The sequence below is a fragment of the Octopus bimaculoides genome, chromosome 2 (assembly GCF_001194135.2).
Source record: "Octopus bimaculoides isolate UCB-OBI-ISO-001 chromosome 2, ASM119413v2, whole genome shotgun sequence".
NCBI classification, from domain to species: domain Eukaryota; kingdom Metazoa; phylum Mollusca; class Cephalopoda; order Octopoda; family Octopodidae; genus Octopus; species Octopus bimaculoides.
The window spans coordinates 66,085,138-66,104,126 of record NC_068982.1 but is presented as its reverse complement, the minus strand read 5'-3'; the positions used below and the strand labels follow the sequence as shown (position 1 = coordinate 66,104,126).

The following is an 18,989-nucleotide window of genomic DNA, read 5'->3' as shown; positions in this document are numbered from 1 at the left end:
CACAAGATCTAAACTGACAAATCAAAGGGCCAGCTTTGTCATATTTTGTATAATGCTCAAACTCCATGAGAACTATGTTAAGGATACACATGTTTGTGGAGCACTCAGCCATTTGCATGTTAATTTTATAAGCAGGTTGTTCCAGTGGTTGAATCAACTCATCATCATAACCGACAGAGTGCCAGGCCATTTCTCTGGAATTTAACGAGTACAAATAAGGTCAAGATAAAAAGCAAGAATATTTACAACAGGCGTATGGCATAGTGTTTAAGAGCACGGGCTACTAACCCCAAGATTCTGAGTTCAATTTCAGGCAGTGACCTGAATAATAATAATAATAACATTGAAAAATACCTTAGGAATGAGAGCCCAGGTTTGAAATTTCCCCAAAATACCTGATGAAGGCTGGAGGGTACATCAGCTGAAACATTGTGTTAACAACAAATAAGATGAGGACAAATATCCATCAAATGTAAATAATGAACAACTTACTGGTTTTAACTCCTGCCTTTCCAATGTTCTACGATAAAGCAACATAGCATAGATGAGGTTAGCAGCACGAGCCACTTGAATAGGAGTGTGCTGTATTAAGACAGCATCCTACAATGTAAAAATTTCATTTGATTAACTTTAATATTAAAAGGTTGCAAAAATTACATCCAATAGCTAATAGTAAATTTTGTACCTGTTTTTTCTTTCTTTTTTATATTTATGCATTCATAAGGCAACAAGTCGGCAGAATCATTATTGCAATGAACAAAATGCTTAGCAGCATTTCTGAGTTCAAATTCCACTAAGGCTAACTTTGCCTTTTATCCTTTCAAGGGTTGATAAAATAAGTATGATTGATGTAACTGACTTGCCCCCTCTTCTCAAAACTGTTGGTTTTGTGCCAAAATAAGTTAGAATATTACATACTTCATAACCAATATCTTCATTAGATATATGAGCTCAATGAAGTGTCCAATGAGCCAATCAACAGTTTACTGCAAAAAATTTGTATTGAACTTGAAGTGTATTTTAACCACAATGCTCTATTTAACTGAGCCAATTGGTTTTTAAATGGTTTAGTCTGTTTACCAATAGAAGAAGTAACAAAAGGAGGATTTGCTTATTATTGTAACCTGTAGAACTGTGTCTTGTTAGGGTTGCAGGAATAATGCCAAACCTTTACTTAAAAATTACTGTGATACACTGGCATTCTTTGCTTCATGCTTTGAAAACTGGAATAAATTCCAGTATACCACACAATTTTATGATACAAAATGAAGGACAATTAAGCCAATGAGAGATGCCCTAAACAGAAACAACAGCTAAATCTCTCCCAAATTAATCCTACTATATTATAAGTAGAAAGGAGACATTGGGTAATGTAGTTGTTGATAAGATCAGAATAAACGGTGAGATGAATTCATAGAACATTAGTCATGATGCTGAATTCAACTTACATTGAAAGTCAACAAAGTTTGCTTTAGAAGCGTTGAGATGTATTGAAAGATACAGATAAGGAAATAATTGTATTCTCCTGCAAAATATGGATAGTTTATCCTGTTCATGCTATATTCTCTTTACTCTTTTTACTTGTTTCAGTCATTTGACTGCAGCCATGCTGGAGCACCACCTTAAGTTGAGCAAATCGACCCTAGGACTTATTCTTTGTAAGCCTAGTACTAATTCTATCGGTCTCTTTTGCCGAACTGCTAAGTTATGGGGACGTAAACACACCAGCATCGGTTGTCAAGCGATGTTGGGGGGACAAACACAGACACACAAACATATACACACACATACATATATATATATATATATATATATATACACATATATATGATGGGCTTCTTTCAGTTTCCATCTACCAAATCCATTCACAAGGCTTTGGTCAGCCCAAGGCTATAGTAGAAGACACTTGCCCAAGGTGCCACGCAGTGGAACTGAACCCAGAACCATGTGGTTGGTAAGCAAGCTACTTACCACACAGCCACTCCTGTGCCTGGTTTAGTCTGTTATTAGCATTATCCTGTGTTTGAGAATACAATTATTTCATTAGACTTGATGTGTTATAGTAGTTTTGTTGTTCTAAGATCTGAATTCATTACCAGAGTCAACGTTGCCTTTTGTCTCATAGGGTAATTAAAAATAAGTTCCAATTGTTAATTAGCCCCAGTTTAGTTTTAATGAAGCAGGCCTATGATCAAAAGCACCAAACTCGAAGCAGCCATTTTTTTTCAGACTGCATTCAATACAGTATGATTCAATAAGCAAATTTTAAGGAAATTTGGTTGCAGTTTCTAGCATGTCAAGTGACCATATAGACACTCCTTCACTAGCTTGATGAGAAGAAATAATATACTGAGGAAGATTCAATTAGTTTAGTTTTACTTTACAAAATTGTCTGAGTGTTTATTTTAAATCTTTTAGTCAGAAGGAAGACATCCACAAATTAGTAACCTGTCCTGAATGCCTGCAACTGAGTGGACTCTGTTGAAAGCACCCAAGGTGTTTTAGCCTCCACTAGCACCAAAAAATAAAAATTTACTTACAACTCCATAGAAATTACTGTTGACCATAATTGGAGAACGTCCCCGAAGATAGACATATTCTTCCCACCAATCAGAAACCTGCAAGAAGAGAAGATTACATTTGAAAATCATTTACTTTTACATTTGCTTCATTTGGTTAAGCAAGACAACTGGCACAATTCACAATATTTTCTGTATAATTTGGCAGTGAAAAAAAAAAAAAAAAAAAAGGAAAAGCTGTCACTTTTATTTCACTCAGAAGCCTAACTACAATTAAAGTAAGACCTGAAGTGGAAGTAATGAACATTACTGCTAGGATTGTGGCAAAAGAAATCCAAAGATTACCTCTACCTCTGGAGGATGTGTCATCATTTCCAAATAGCAATTAAGATTAGATCCACACATTCCTTTGAATTATGGCTGCAACTTGCCAGATAGGTTTCAGATGGTTTCTGCCGATTCAGTTCCACTCACAAAGCCTTAGACAATACAAGCTTACGGTAGAATATATTTTCTGAGGTACCATGCAGTGGATCCAAACCTGGGATCTTACAATTGTGAAGCAGACATTTTGACCATTTGAAAAGGTGTGTGCTCTGTGCCAAAATATATACATACAAGCCAAACAGTGGCCTATTAAAATATTGTGTAAAACTGACCAAGATGTTTGTACAACAGAATAATACAAACAAGAGCACTCAGAGAGTGCAAACCTCCACCAAGGCAACATCAACATCCTCTCAACGATTAGCCAGAGATGATTTTTAAAATGAGAATATCTTAAATAAACTCAACTGCTCTCACAAACGAGAATACTAAAGATGAACCCGACCGCTCTCAAAAATTAAGTAAAAAAAGCGGAAAAATAATCCAGAATTCTTGTCTAGTACTGGATCAATCGCAAAATCTAATCAGTTTGTGCCAGTCACAAGACCAAACATCCCTGAAAGTTTCATCCGAATCCGTCCAGCAGTTCTTGAGATATCTTGTCCATGGTCAAACAAACAAACAAACAAACACAACTGAAAACAATATCTCTATCTTTGCTAAGGCAGAGGTAATAAAGATGAATTACTTGAGTATGATTTAAGTCAAAGTACAAACTGAATTTGAAATTGCTTTGTTTCAGTACTAGATTACAAGGGTGAGCTAAAAAGTTCATAGACTATGAAAGAGTGATGCTAGAGATCTGAAATCTTGCATGCAATAATCTCAATACATTAATAATTGCATTCTTTCTTTCCAGGTAAACTACCATCTCAATGTTAAAAATAAAACAGAATAAAACAAAATACATACATAATTTGAAGCCCACCAGGACTTGAGGATGAGGTAACGCTGTAATTTCTTTGCTACACCACTTTTGAAGTCAAGTGCCAGTTTTTCCATTCGGTCATAGTTCTCCTTGTCCAATAATGGTTTTACAGAACGAAGATACTGTCAAAGAATACCAACTTATTAGATTTATAGTATATTACAATACTGAAACTAACTTCTGTAACTTTTTCTAATTGTGGCACAAAGCCAACAATTTTGAAGGGAGTGGGGAAAGTTGATTATCAATCCCAGTGATCAACTGGTACTTATTTTATCAACCCTGAAAAGATGAAAGGCAAAGTTGATCTTGGCTGCATTTAAACTCAGAACACAAAGCTGGAAGAAATGCTACTATGCTGATGATTCTGCCAGCTTGCAGCCTAATAACTACAATAATGACAATGAAATCTTTTGACCAGTGACAGAGCTAACGTTTTTAGAGGATTAAGCCTATCATCCAAGAAATAGAAACTGTTCTTTTAAATGGGCTTCCACAAAGTTTTCATCCACCAAATTTCACTCACAAAGCTTTGACTGACTCAAATATATGGTAGAAGACCAAGGTTCCATGCAGTGAGATTGAACTTGAAAATATGCAGTTGCAAAATGAACCACACAATTATACCTAAGATAAATAGACATGAGTTGGGATAACTTTTAATTAGTACAAATAATAATAATTTCTTACATTGGCACATGTACATAAATTTATGAGTAAACACCATAGTTAAATGGAGCATTTTATTATTTTGTTGGATTAGTATGAGAGAAAAGGGCTGTGGTCATGTCCTTCACAGACCCACTGAGACCACTGAGACCAATGCAATTAATGTTCTTGAACAACTGCAAGCTGATCATTGGTGCCATGGAAAGGAGAACTGTGGAGTGTTTAGTGCAGGAGCTGAAAACAATATGGATGATGAGGCAGATTTTCTATGGATGGATACCCTTCTTGTTTCCAAGCAACGTAATATTTCTCCTTGACTGGGTATACTTTCATAGAATACTGGAAACAATTAACACTACTTGCATGACAGTGACAAAATTATCACACAATGTCAAGACAAGGACACACAGACACATACACACACGACGTGACAGAATTTTCAGTTTCTGTCAACTAAACCTGCTTACAAGGCTTTGGTTGGCCAAGAGCTATAGTAGAAGACATTTGTCTAAAGTGACACACAGTAAGACTGAAACCAAAGGTTGATGACAAGAAGATCATCTGGCTGTAGAAAATCTGCTTCCACAAATTCCACCTGACCAATGCAAGCATGGAAAAGTGAACACCAAATTATGATGATGATGATGATGATGATGATGATGATTACTCCCTTAGTAGGTTATCACTGAAACAACAACAATAAAAAAAAGACTATTGACAGGGCAGTGTGATAAGTGTAGATGTATTACTTGGAAGATATACTTACACGTGTCATAGTGTCGTCAATAGATGGAATTGGTAATTTAGGCAAAGCACCTTGAAAACTTGTCAGTAAAGGCTCTTGACCTATAAACCTAAAAGCTTTCACAAACATCTGAAATAGAAAGTAAATAAAGACAAATCATAAAAGTTTCCTTTAAACAATATTTCATTAAAATAAAAATATCACTTGATCCAATATTATATAATAAGAACTACGTTGTGTCTTAGGATTCATAGGGCCAGTCACCTTGTTCCATGGTGTACAGGTGATTGAGATCACAACATTTCCTCTGAATAGGATGCCAGCTCATTGCAGTGTTACTCATTTACAGCCAAGTGGAGTGAAGCAACTTGAAATGAAGTGTTTTGCACAAGAACACAATGCACTACTTGGTTCAGGAATTGAAACCATGATTTTGCAATTGTGAGTGCAACACCCTAACAACTGGGCCATGTGCCTTCAACCCAATATTAACAGTATGAAAACAATCAGTATATAATTAGTATTAAAATATATTTTGCACCTTTCTAACTATTATAGTTTTCAACAATAAAATACCATACTTCAGAATTTATTTATATCACTGGCTATGGCACTGCTTCTGTTATACCAAACAACATACAGAAGAAATTATTTGATAATATAATTTAGGATACAGATATGAATGAATAGCTAAGAAGTTTGCTTTGCAATTACATGCTTTGATCATAATGGATGCCAACTTTGGCAGGTGTCTTATGCACATAACCTTAGATGGACCAATTTCTTGCAAGTACAATTTAGTATATGGAAAACCTGAAAGTTTTGCATGTGCAAGTGAGTGTTTCTATGCTTTTGTGTGTGCATACTGAGGTAAGTCTGTTAATTGCAAGTGGAATTTACAGTTCCTAAGGGATTGTAAAATGAGTACTAGATTAAGTTCTGTGTTGATGCAACCAACTGAAAACCTTCAATGGCAGTTCTCCAACATGGCCACAGTCTAAAAACTGAAACCAGCAAAAGAGTATAAGAAAGTGTGTAAAAGTATTTCTATTGCATTTATGTGTGTGTATGTAGGAGTTTGTGTGTGACTAATTTCATTTGACAAATAACATTTACTCAATACAGCTGCTCTGCATTCTTAATATTGAAACAAGTAGGCCTACTGTAGAAAAAGTTTGATAAAGCAAAAGACAAAAACAACAATAACTTTTTCCTTTGTTTTGCTTAGTAATCAATGATAAAAAATATAAAAAAACTGAACATCTTAACTTTTAGTAGTTTGTAAGACAGGCATGGCTGTGAGGCTAAGAAGTTCACTTTGCAAGCACGTGGCTCCAGGTTTTATCTCATGGTGAGACATTCGAATGAGTGTCATCTGCTATGGTCTTAGGTTGATCAATATCTTGTGAGTAGAATATCGAAGATAGAAACTATGTGGAAGCCCATTATATGTGTGTGTGAGATTTTGTGCATCTTTCACTGATGTATTCTTGCTCAGCAAAAAAGCGAAAATGTTAAAAAGAAAACTGGTTCTTTTGATGAAATCACAGTCCACTCAGCTGGCAAATATGAGTTATACCTGTAATTCACACTGAGTCACACTGAATTTCCCTGAGAATTACATTAAGAGTACGCATGGCTGTGGAGTGATCAGCCACTTGCATGTTAATTTCACAAGCAGGCTGTTTAGTTGATCAAACCAGCTGGGACACTCAGCATAATAACTGATAGAGAACTAGGCCATCTTTAAGTAGGATTTAAAGATTGCCATTCGGTATTAATACAGCTTCTATTGCTAATATTTTTTTTTTTTTTTTTTCATATAAGAGGAGTACACAGAAGTAACTGGAAAAAAGCCTGCAGTAGTTGAGGCTTTTGCCGCTAGAAGCCACTTAATGTGACCCTCAGGCATCAGTCTGCCAGCTGGCAGCATTGAGTGAAATCATACTTCCACATAGTGTGCCTTTGTTTGACAGGGCTTCTCCTTTGTTTACTGATTTTTGCGATGCCCAAAAATGCCCTGAACTGTGGCAAAGTGGAGAGTGGTGGTTTCATCATGACAATGCACCTGCACACACCGCCTTGAGAGTGAGGCAGTCTTTGACCAAAAATGGCATGACAACCCCCCCACTTACCCACCTTCTCTATTCACCCTATCTTGCTTCCTGCAATTCTTTTTGTTCCCCTGAATGAAAAAGTCCTTAAAGGAAAACATTTTGCAGATGTGGAAGAGGTGAAGAAAAATAAATGACGGAGGCATTAAAAAGCATCACTTTGCAAGAGTTCCAGGACTGCTTCAAATGCATCTGGACCAATGCATTGCAATGCATTCAAATGGAGAATACTTTGAAGGAGATAAACGCATAAACATGTAAAACTAAGTGAATAAAATAATATTGCAAAATTCTGGTTTCTTTTGGGTACCCATCGTATATATGAGATTTTAGAGACTTCATTAGTGGGTAGGTCAAATTTGAAAGTGGAGGAAATTTAACCTGCAGGTAATGGGTTTGACTACTCTTGTTCTACATGTTTACCTGGCCTGCTAAAATAAGTTAAATCTCCCTCAATTATACCTATTTTGAAAAGGAATACATTGGATAATTTCGTTCTAGATACACAATACCCAATGCATCACTACATTTCTAATGGTAACTGACAAAAGACTATCTGTAACTTGGTGTAGAATAAATTAAATACTGTACACAACTTAATTTGAAGATGATCACTTCTTCAGTTTACTAATCAATGTTGACAATGTTTACCAATTATACATTAGTGATTTACATGCACATATATGACATGCTTCCACACAGTTTCTGTCTACCAATTTCTTCTTGCAATGTATTGGTGAATCTGAGGCTATCATGGGAAACACTTCCTGAAGGTGCCACACATTGAGATTGAAACCGGAACCATGAAATTGCAATAAACACAGTCATGTTTGCAAATTTACCTTCCACTCTATGGTACCTAACAGAAATGGAAGATAGACAAATATATATGAAAATATATACTTACTAGCCAAATTTTGGTTCTTAAAGACACTGGACCTCTGACTTCATAAATCCACCTTTGATATGTGAACAAAACCCTCAGCATCATGCGGATGGCAAAAGTAAAAGCTCCACAGACAACAACACCATAAAAAACATTGCCAAATATATTAACTGTATTGTTGTATATGTCCACCCTAAAAATATAAAAAAAACATCAACACACCATTACAATATTAATAATTATAAAAATATTTGTGACAAAATATTTCCTAACTAGACACTAGAACAACCTCAGATGGACAGAAATATTGAACTCTAAATAGCAAGTGCCAGGTGAGTATTGAAACACCTTACCCACATGTTACACACCTACCATACATATGTATACATGCAGACTGTCACATCTCATTGATGTCTGCAAACACTAGATCCAAGAAGTCAAACTGATTACTTTGAAAAAAGAACTAGACATGATTATTTTTATTTTCTATTACTAATGCAACATCCCTCAACCAGTAGACTGTATACACCTCTACTCAAATACACCTAATGGAACTACTTCTCCATACATTACTCTTGCCTGGTCTCATTTTTCAAACTCTTTGCTAAACACTTTCCCCAAGCCTCCCAACATAGAACTACAACCCTTTGGAATTTTTTCCCTACCTCTATTTATTACATCAGCAGGTTATACCAAAAAGTTATGATTCCTACAAACTTCCTTCTGTATATCAATGGTTTGCTTCTTATGGTTATTGCAGACATTTTTCTATGCAGATGATGCCACCCTTCAATTCTTAACTTTCTGCCTACAAGCATTATCAACTAACAACCATGACACCTCAACCAGCCTTACACTACTTCCATGAACAAATACCTGAGAAATTTCCTCCAATCAGAGTGGTTGGCATTAGGAAGGGCATCCAGCTGTAGAAACCTTGCCAGATCAGAATGGAGCCTGGTGCAGCCTCCTGGTTTGCCAGTCCTCAGTCAAACTGTCCAACCTATGCCAGCATGGAAAGCAGACATCAAACAATGATGAGGATATAGTAACCAAGTATATGCTAGCAAGGAAAGCGGACGTTAAACGATGATAAACGAACTTCATCAATACAGACACTCAGTTACTGCACATGGGTATTTCATTCATTCTAGTCATGAACATCATCATCATCATTTAACGTCCGCCTTCCATGCTGGCATGGGTTGGACGGTTTGACTGAGGACTGGCAAGCCAGATGGCTGCACCAGGCTCCAATCTGATCTGGCAGAGTTTCTTCAGCTGGATGCCCTTCCTAATGCCAACCACTCCGAGAGTGTAGTCAATTAAAATGGCCAATTAAAAACATTAAAGTCATCAGAGATACCAAACTGTTGGACAAAGTTATGACAGTAGAGTAGAAACTGAAAGAGGCCCATCATGTGCGTGTCTCCTAATCTTGGCCATCATACAGCCAGTGTCATTCATTTCCATAAAAACATATTCAAACTAGAAAAATATTATTGTGCTTGGAAATAGGTGAGGGTTGGTGACAGCAAGAGCATCCAGATGTATAATCAAGACTGACTTGGGCCAGACAACAATAACACAAAATGACACACACCTATATATTTATGATGCATTCATAATTAACAAATCAGTAATTTAAGGAGTTCTCTCAGATGAACTTCAAGATTAATTTCAAAGACAACAAAGAGGAAAAGATAAAACAAAACTACTTACTTTGGGAGGGTGTCTGCTATATTATCTAAATATGTGATTCTTGGAGCAAAGTTCTTTGCTTTCATAGAAGCTATTAGTGTAACAATAAACCCAAGTCCCATAGGTGTGACAGGGTAGATACCTGTACGGAATGTATTCTGAAATGATAAAGTAAAGCATTATTATTTTCATATGTTACAAAGAGAAAACAGATGGAAGATTAATTATTATCAAAGAACCTCTAGAGTTTCAAGTTCAAATTCTGATTGTGTCCACTGTCATCATTTTCTATCATTGTTTTGATATCCATTTTTCCATGCTTGCATGGGTCAGACAAAATTCACTGGGACACATTTTCTGTGGCTGAAAGCCCTCCTTCTCACCAACCCTCAATTATTTCAAATAAGATAATATTTTCTAGACATGTTTCCATGAAATATTCAAAACAAACACATCACTTGTATGAAGGTGATGTTCATTTACAACTACCACATTTTCAATACAAAAGAGAGAGAGAGAGAGACAGACACACACACACACACACACACACACACACACACACACACACACACACACACACACACACAGAGCAAGCTTCTTTCGGCTTCCCTCCACCAAATCCACTCACAAAGCTTTGGTTGAACTGAGGCTGGGGCAGAAAACACTTGCCAAGGTGCCTTGCACAGAGACTGAATCTGAAACCACAGGGCTTGGAAAGAAACATCTTAACCACACAACGCACTTACAATGAGAAACTTTGATCATAATTATCAGTAGAATAAGATGATCTAGAAATTACAGAAAATAAAGGTCCATCCATGCATCTTCTGTGACCCCTATTCTTGGTGAAGTTGCGGTGGTAGAGCCTTCACAGACACCTCCTCCATAGTATCCTATTAGAAGCAACTGTCATTATACTTTCCAGCTGGATTCCCAAGCATAACCAGCTGCAACTATAGGTATTATCCAACAATTCCATTCATGATCGACCACTAAGTCTCCTGCCATTTGGCTTGTCATGAAGAATACATCTTGCAATTCTTTCCTGCAATATTCTGATCACATGTCCATGTATTAGAGCTGTGACCACTAAATGTGGAAAAGGTTGTTTAAATGTTGCAGTTCGATAAATTAGACACTGGAATAGTTATTATTGAAACTATCACAATCTTAGAAAAAGCAAACACTGCTCCACTATGATGTGCATTTGTGCCTTGTAAAAAAAAAAAAATAATAATAATGAGACTGTTGTAGAGTGTTCAAATGCACTATAACATAACTGCTCAGAACTGAATGAAGCATTTTCTGTCTATGAAGCCTATTCATTAAAATGAAGTTTGGGTTCTATTTTTGATATGGAACAAATGGAGACAACATAAGGTAGGTAGACTCTTTAGTCTTACTGAGGACAACTTCTCTAGTGCTGGTAGTACAATAAAATGTACTCAGTTCATGCAATAAAGTAGTTGAGTATAAGAAGGACATCTAGTCTGTGAAAACATGCTAAAATAATGACATATACAACAATTGAGTTGGTTAGTTTTTCTCTGTTGCTGTATGCCAGGTGATGAAAAACCATGACAGATTGTAAAACCATTTAACCTATGCCTGCATGAAAAATTAGGTATAAAATGCTGATGATTTATAGTTGTCAGGACAAACTGATGAAGATAATACACATTATCAACATCTGTAGGAGAATATCTACAGGAAAAAAAATATGGGTGAAGAGGGAACCAGAGTCCAAGTTTGAATACTTATAACAGAGAGAACTCAAGGACCAGGTGGTGGTGATGATAGTGGTTGATATTTAACCAGGTGGAGTGTTAGACCTACAAACCCAATTAGATTGAGCAGTGTTAGACCTTCCACTTTTTTTAAAGAATGAAACGAGAGAGAGAGAGAGAGACAGGCAGACAGATAGAGACAGAAACAGAGGAGGAGAAAGAGAGAGAGACAAACAGATAGAGACAGAAACAGAGGAGGAGAAAGAGAGAAAGAGAGATGAGCTAATAAGAAGAGATAAAAGACAATGTCAACCCAAAAGAATTTGAATACAGATTTTGAAGCAACCTAAATATCACAAGAGTTCCACTATTCCTGTCATTCTACTGTTCTGAATTACACCATAGTAATGATAATAATGTGGGGCAGGAGTCAAAGAAGAAGTCTTTAGATTGAACCCAGTACATTTTTGTTTGAAAACATCAAACAACAAAGGTTGTTTGTGGCTGAGATGTAGAAACTTGAGAGTTTAAAGAGCTGAAAAAATATTGGAAAACAGTGAAGCTCATACTTCACCTCAGAGTATTACAAATGTTAATGAAAGAATGCGGTTCAAACAAGAGTCGACTTTGTTGACCACAAACTTACCCCTACAATATCTATCACAAACAACAACATTGATAATAAACATTTTTATCTTAATACTTGACCTATTTTTGTAAAGGGATAGGATGTATTTATGTAGACTTTATGATTAAAAGATTACTTACATAATAGAAATTTGGCAAACAATAGAAACCAAGTAATTTACCAATTAAGTCAGACAAATATCATCATATTTTTATTGATATTCATTGCAACTAGAGAAAAATAATTACTGAAATTGAACAGCAAGAATCCACAAATTCCTAAATATATACATACCTTTCATAGAAATATTTCTTATAAAATACATGGCCTAAGTGTGACAATTAATATTGAAAATAAACAAGAATTTGGAAAGGTTTACTGAAATGAATTTTTCATTACTAAGCTGGTGTTATGAACTTAACAAAAAGGGTTTTACATAAGATGACAAAGTGTTTAAAATAAGAGAGTTTTATATCAGAACCAGAGCAGTCCCCATATAGGTTGATATTGAAAGAGCTAATAAACACATCTCACAAATTAGAAGAATTTATAGGACCAGCACTTAACTTTTGATTTCTGTAGCATTAATCCTGAGACCACCACTAATCCTATTTCAAAATAAACTGGAGACCACCCTTAAAGCCATGTTACCAACCTACCTGAGATGTTACCCATTTATCTGAACCTACCCCTTGTTTTATTTTATCAAGCCACTTAAGACAACTCCTAGCCCTAAGTAAACCAACTCACTTTGGACAATCCCTAAACCCCTAATTACATGTCACCAACTCATTTGAAATCAGTTATATTAACATATTCATATTCAAACTGGATCTTCAATTACAATCTCATTAAACAAATGGTGTGAGATATCAGCAAGCAACTATTTATCAACAAATTGAAATGCCTTCTGAAAAACAAATTTATCCAACAAATAAAAACATCACAGTTAATTTACCAAACCTTTCTGAATTCTTGATTATTTTGAAAAAGTATTTGAAACTTAATTGGAAATATGGTTATGAAATGATTAAGTGAATAAGATTTTAAAAAGTCTGGGTAGGAGACTAACCTACTACAGATAAATTGTCCAGAAAATGCCTGGTAGCTATTACTCAAAGCTAGATTAAATGTTAAGTGTTAAGTTAGATGAGTAGTTCAAACACACTTGATAGCTAATAAGTTAAAACAGCTATTAAGGGTATGAAGGCAAGGGAAGAAGCCAGATCATCAGTGATAGATCATTCACAATGTCAATCAGGTATTACTAGGAGTCAATCCCAATAACTGGCATAATAGTGTCACCGTTAACTGCTATAAAAGCAAAAGAGACGCTCCAGAAAGAAACTATAGAGGCACCAAACTAAATGGACCAAGTCATGAAAGTAATGGAAAGACATAGTGCAGAACTAATTAGGAAGAAAATTAGCCTTGATGAGATGCAATTCAGGTTTGTGCCAAGAAAGAGTAGTACACATATCTTCCAAGACAGACAACTATAAGAAAAGTTCTTAGCAAACAATAAGCCGCAATAACTAGCATGCATTGAGAAGAGATGGCAGGCTGGAGAAGACATGTCCAACCAATGCAAGCATGGAAAACAGGTATAAAATGATGATGAATTTAATCACCATCTTTTATTATGCAAATGTAAAAATATGAAGTGACAGATTTTACAGAATATACTATATAATTGTGCACACACACACACACACACACACACACACACACACACACACACACAAGACCATTGGGTAGGTAATTGATTGATTGCCAAGCAAACAATAAGTAAATAGTAATGAAAGGAACCTCTTTGTAATTGTGCAATCTATTAGAAATCTCCCTCAAATGTCACTTTATTAACAGTCACAAATGGATAATGTAGTCTTACATACATTATCTCTGAGTAAAAGACAAGATAGTTAACATCTAGAACTCTTTTGACTATAGGTCTGCAGAATTAAAGACATCTTTGGACAAAACAATAACAACTTTATCACCTAAATGGAATATTTATTCTTTAGGCAGCAGGAACATTTTAGCAATAGAGGGATATCTTATAGAAGCCAGAGAACACAGGAAAGACTTGAATTCAGAATGTAAAGAGATAAGAGAGGGTGGGAGAAAGCAAGTAGGTGAAATAGACAGACAGACACACATATATTAACAGAAGAAACAACTAAAATAGTTTAGCTAAAGCAATATCTTACTTTGAATCTTCCTAAACGTTTTTTCCATGATGTGACACCACTCTTGAAAATAAGGCCCAGTACCTCTCGGTTGACATTAACATCGAGACCTTCAGAAGTCACACTGAAGGAGAATGCAACTGCTGAGTGTGCTTCAGCCATCACAACAGTTTATGAAATGAGCAAACCTGAAAAGAAATACATAAATATAATGATAGAATAATGAAAACAAAACAAATATTACAAATATCAACGGTTTCATAAATACACCATACATACATGGCTATGTAAGAAAACTTCAGTAACATATATAATCAGAGTAGTCTTTCTTGGACTAACAGCTCCCACTTTCAACAGTTATACTTTTGCAGTTCAGGAACAGGAAATATCAACAAAATACCTGATGCACAAAAAGGGATAGTGGTGAAAGTAAAACACCAAGATGTGAGATCTTATGCAACTATTTGAATATGCCAACATAACACTATCTACTTATGAGGCATGACATAGTGGTCAAAATACCAGGCAAGTATAGTCCTAAAGATATAAATATATATCACAGTGATGTGTGTGTATAGGTGGGGGTGGGGGTATTCATAAAATGAAAGAATACAGTTGGAATGTTCCTGCCAAAATTTCTGTAAAACATAAGCATAACAAACTATATATAAGCTGGGACAAACAAAAAAAAATATATAAGAACAGTAGAAGCCAGTTGTCCAGCAGCTGTTAACTTAAGGAATAGAAAACATTTATACTGAACTAATACAAAAATTGCAGACACTATATCCTGACTATCATCATCACATTCAATGTGCACTTTTCCATGCTGGCATGTATCAGAATTTGTTGAGGTAGATTTTCTATAGCTGGATGTCCTTCTTGCTGCCAAGAAGATAATTTACCAATGCCCAAACATATTTTTCATGGAAGACTGGAAATGTACAGCATTGCATGTATGATAGATCAAGACAAGAGTACATACAAACATTCTCTCTGTCGCTCACACACACACACACACACATACTTCTTTCAATTTTCATTTACCAAATCCATTCACAAGACTTGGGTCAGCCCTGGACTATAGAAGACACTTGCTAATGAGCTACAGCTAGATGCCCTTCCTCTCACCAACTACTTTATATAGTGTACTGGGTGCATCTTATTGTGGACCAGGACTCAAGAGGTTGTCATGTCCTTGACAAGATTAAGAGTTCTCTTGATATCACTTGTTTCATTGTTCATTCACAACTGAGTACATTTTATCATGGCACCAACATTGGTAGGGCTGCCTTGTACTCCATAAGATTAAAGTCCTCACCCTCAATGATGAGTTTATTTGCTCATGGCCATGTGGCTGAAAAGGTAAAATGTAGAGAGCATTAACAAAAGAATCAGGATGTACAGGTGAAGGGAGTGAGAGGGTGGTAGAGGGGGTGAGAGAAGGATGGATAGTAATAGAGATGGATAAATGGTAAGGGTGACTGGTACATGTCAATAACAAGTGGCTTGGTGAGGTGGAATCTTTGGTAGAACTTCTCCCAGTTTGATTATGGTAGATTCTTGCTAGCTGGAAATCAGTGTACAGACTTTCAAAAACACCTAATGAAACCTCTCACCTTCTCCATTCCCGCCAGGCCAATGGGAGGTGGTTTTAGTCTCTTGCAATTTTATGTTGAGTGAGAAAAGTAGCTAATTTATGGCTCATAAATTAAGCCCCTTGTTCAAAGTGAATTAAAGCTAAAGAAGCCAAAGCTGTCCATTATGGTATATGCAAATATGTATCACTGATGATTGCCAATAAATCTATAAGTAGATGAATGTTTTGGACTGATAAAGCCCAAACTCAGTTGTTTGAATAGCTGTGTAGCCTTGATCAAATTTTCCAAACATAAAATTGCAGATTTGGTTGAGATTGTCAATAAAAAGGAAAGAGTATTTGTTTTGATAGAATACATGTTGTTCCCCAGAGTAACAAAGTGTGAATATATCAGGAAGTAATCTACAGCACTGGATCTCTGTGAGAGAATCTGCAGAGATATTATCTCTTCCAGGACAAGATTGATTAACATTGTAAAACAATATAGTCTTGCTCATTGTGGGCAGTCATATCATTCTTTATCGTGGATTTAGTTGAAGGCAGAAACATAAATGATATTGATTGGTGAGTAGTCAGTAGGATAAATTGTTTCCATAAATATAGACTTTTGATAATAACTGCTACTTCTTTTTCAATAACAGGACATTGTCTTCCATTTATGTTATGTTAATGTGAAAAGAGAGCTAAGGCTGACCCTGGGAAGGAGTAACCACCAAAGCCACATTAAATGTATTTGCCTCAACTGATAATGTACAGCTAAGATTGTGGATTTGAAATTTCTGGTACCTTGTTGATCATGAAAAATGTAAATGTGTGAAGCAGTTGTCCATGTTGTAAATGTGTGAAGCAGTTGTCCATGTTGTAAATGTGTGAAGCAGTTGTCCATGTTGTAAATGTGTGAAGCAGTTGTCAATGTTGTAAGTGTGTGAAGCAGTTGTCAATGTTGTAAGTGTGTGAAGCAGTTGTCAATGTTGTAAGTGTGTGAAGCAGTTGTCAATGTTGTAAGTGTGTGAAGCAGTTGTCAATGCTGTAAGTGTGTGAAGCAGTTGTCAATGTTGTAAATGTGTGAAGCAGTTGTCAAAGCTTGCTCAACGTCAAAGTTCGGAGGGTTGAAGAAATCTGTCCATTTTGAACTGAATTAACAATAATAACTTAGCTCAGTTGTTTTACAGAAAACAGAAAGAGCAAGTCTCACATATACATGGTCATACACATACAATCATGAGGAGAAGAGTATTCTAACAGCTTGAACAAGACCCTTTGTTGGAGAAAGGTATTTGAGGGTAACATAGTTGAAAGTATATATATATATGGACACATCTACTGCACAATTATACCACTGGGGCTTATTTTGGGGCGGGGGGATGTCTTATATTTTTGCAGAAAAAAATCCAAGAAAGACAAAAAAGTCTCATGTCCTCGTATAAAAGGAAAAAATTGTAAAAAGGAAACTCATGTTTTTAGTTATCAAAAGTTTGTTTATTTGCTTATTGTTTTTAGTCAAGTACAAACATTTCGTCCTCTTCTGGAACATCGTTATAAATCATTAAACCCCAAACTTCAGACTGGATTTCTTGCAATTCCATTTCCTGTAGAATCATGGACCCCAATCTCTCATGTTTGGCAATATAACTTTCCTTAAATGAACACTTTTTTGTCCAAGTACCCTGCTCATAGTGCATAGGCAACACAACTGTCAGTAATTTTATTCTATGAATTCTTCACCCAATTCACTTCTTCTTGGAGGTTGGGTTTGACAAAGTTTCCACACTGATTTCTCTCCATTCTATGTTTGATATATTCATTCACTTCCATCTGCAAATAATCCTTGAAGGGCTTGTTTATTACAAGATCTAATGTTTGTAGATATGAAGTCATTCCTGAGGGAATCATTAAGTGGTCAATTCTTCTTCCAGAAAGAAAGGTTTTCATATCTTTTACACGATGAGTACTGGCCGAATCCCAGGCTAAAAGACCTCTTTGAGAACCATGTAAAACAAGTGGCATAGTTAAATCAACCCATATTGATGAGGCACTTGTCTGTTCAATTGTTGTTTTAGATCCTTGGCCCATAAATACTGCAGTCTCATCTGTAGCAATTATATTGGAGAGATTGTATTTAGAAAAATGAATTGATAGTAGAGGATCACCTCTGGCAAATATAGGCCAAGGAGGACTTTGAGAAGTGGTTACATCTGATAATGCCTTAAATGATAACACAAGATGGAGATTCTTGGAAAGCTAGAGTATAATATACCAGTCCAATCTATACCAGCCTAGAAAAAGAACAAATATTAAAATGTAGATGATGTGAGAAAGATCAAATAAAAGAAAAAAATGTTTACACTTCATCAAGGACACTGTTAGAGATAAAGATAGGCTTAAAAGCAGGATATAGTACAATTCTACGCAGAAGGATAGTGATTCAGTGAAAAAGTGCATCACTTGATATTAACTGGGGCAAACAGCAAAATCTCCTGCTAGCAACACACAACATATTAACCTACACTGTACTTATTTCTATAAATTTGTAATACATCATGTAGGAACCAAGATTTTATTGAGAATGTTACGTGTATGTACTTGCAACAACACATTCACACCCATTTTAAAGGAAAATCTTTCAGATATGTAAGAAAAAAAAAAAAACATACATGCATGCATGTACGTATGTACACATAATTTATTGATAGTATGTTTAAAAGGAAATAAAAGCAAAAAATGACAGCAGGAAAGAAGAGAAAAGTATTAAAAGAAAAGGACGCGCAAGAGAGAGAGAGAGTGAGAAGAGGGAGAGGAAAAGAGAAAGAGGAAACGAAAAGGGGGAAAAGAGAGGATAAGAGTAAACGAGAACGGGGAAAAGAGAAAAGGAAAGAGAGAGAGAAAGAGGCGGGGG

At 35.8% G+C, this 18,989-nt stretch overlaps 1 protein-coding gene across 6 annotated transcripts in view; it reads right to left on the bottom strand.

The window, feature by feature from the left end:
* The window catches only part of LOC106870396 (carnitine O-palmitoyltransferase 1, liver isoform), a 109,550-nt gene that overhangs the window by 32,571 nt on the left and 57,990 nt on the right, over positions 1-18,989 (bottom strand). For all 6 annotated transcript variants that reach the window (XM_052977872.1, XM_052977874.1, XM_052977849.1 and 3 more), the window contains exons 2-8: positions 14,515-14,681; positions 9,971-10,107; positions 8,270-8,441; positions 5,270-5,377; positions 3,819-3,956; positions 2,541-2,618; positions 493-600 (exon numbers count right to left, since the gene is read on the bottom strand). In XM_052977872.1, the coding sequence (XP_052833832.1) occupies positions 493-600; positions 2,541-2,618; positions 3,819-3,956; positions 5,270-5,377; positions 8,270-8,441; positions 9,971-10,107; positions 14,515-14,655 (882 nt within the window). In that variant the 5' untranslated portion in view covers positions 14,656-14,681. The remainder of the gene's footprint in view (positions 1-492; positions 601-2,540; positions 2,619-3,818; positions 3,957-5,269; positions 5,378-8,269; positions 8,442-9,970; positions 10,108-14,514; positions 14,682-18,989) is intronic.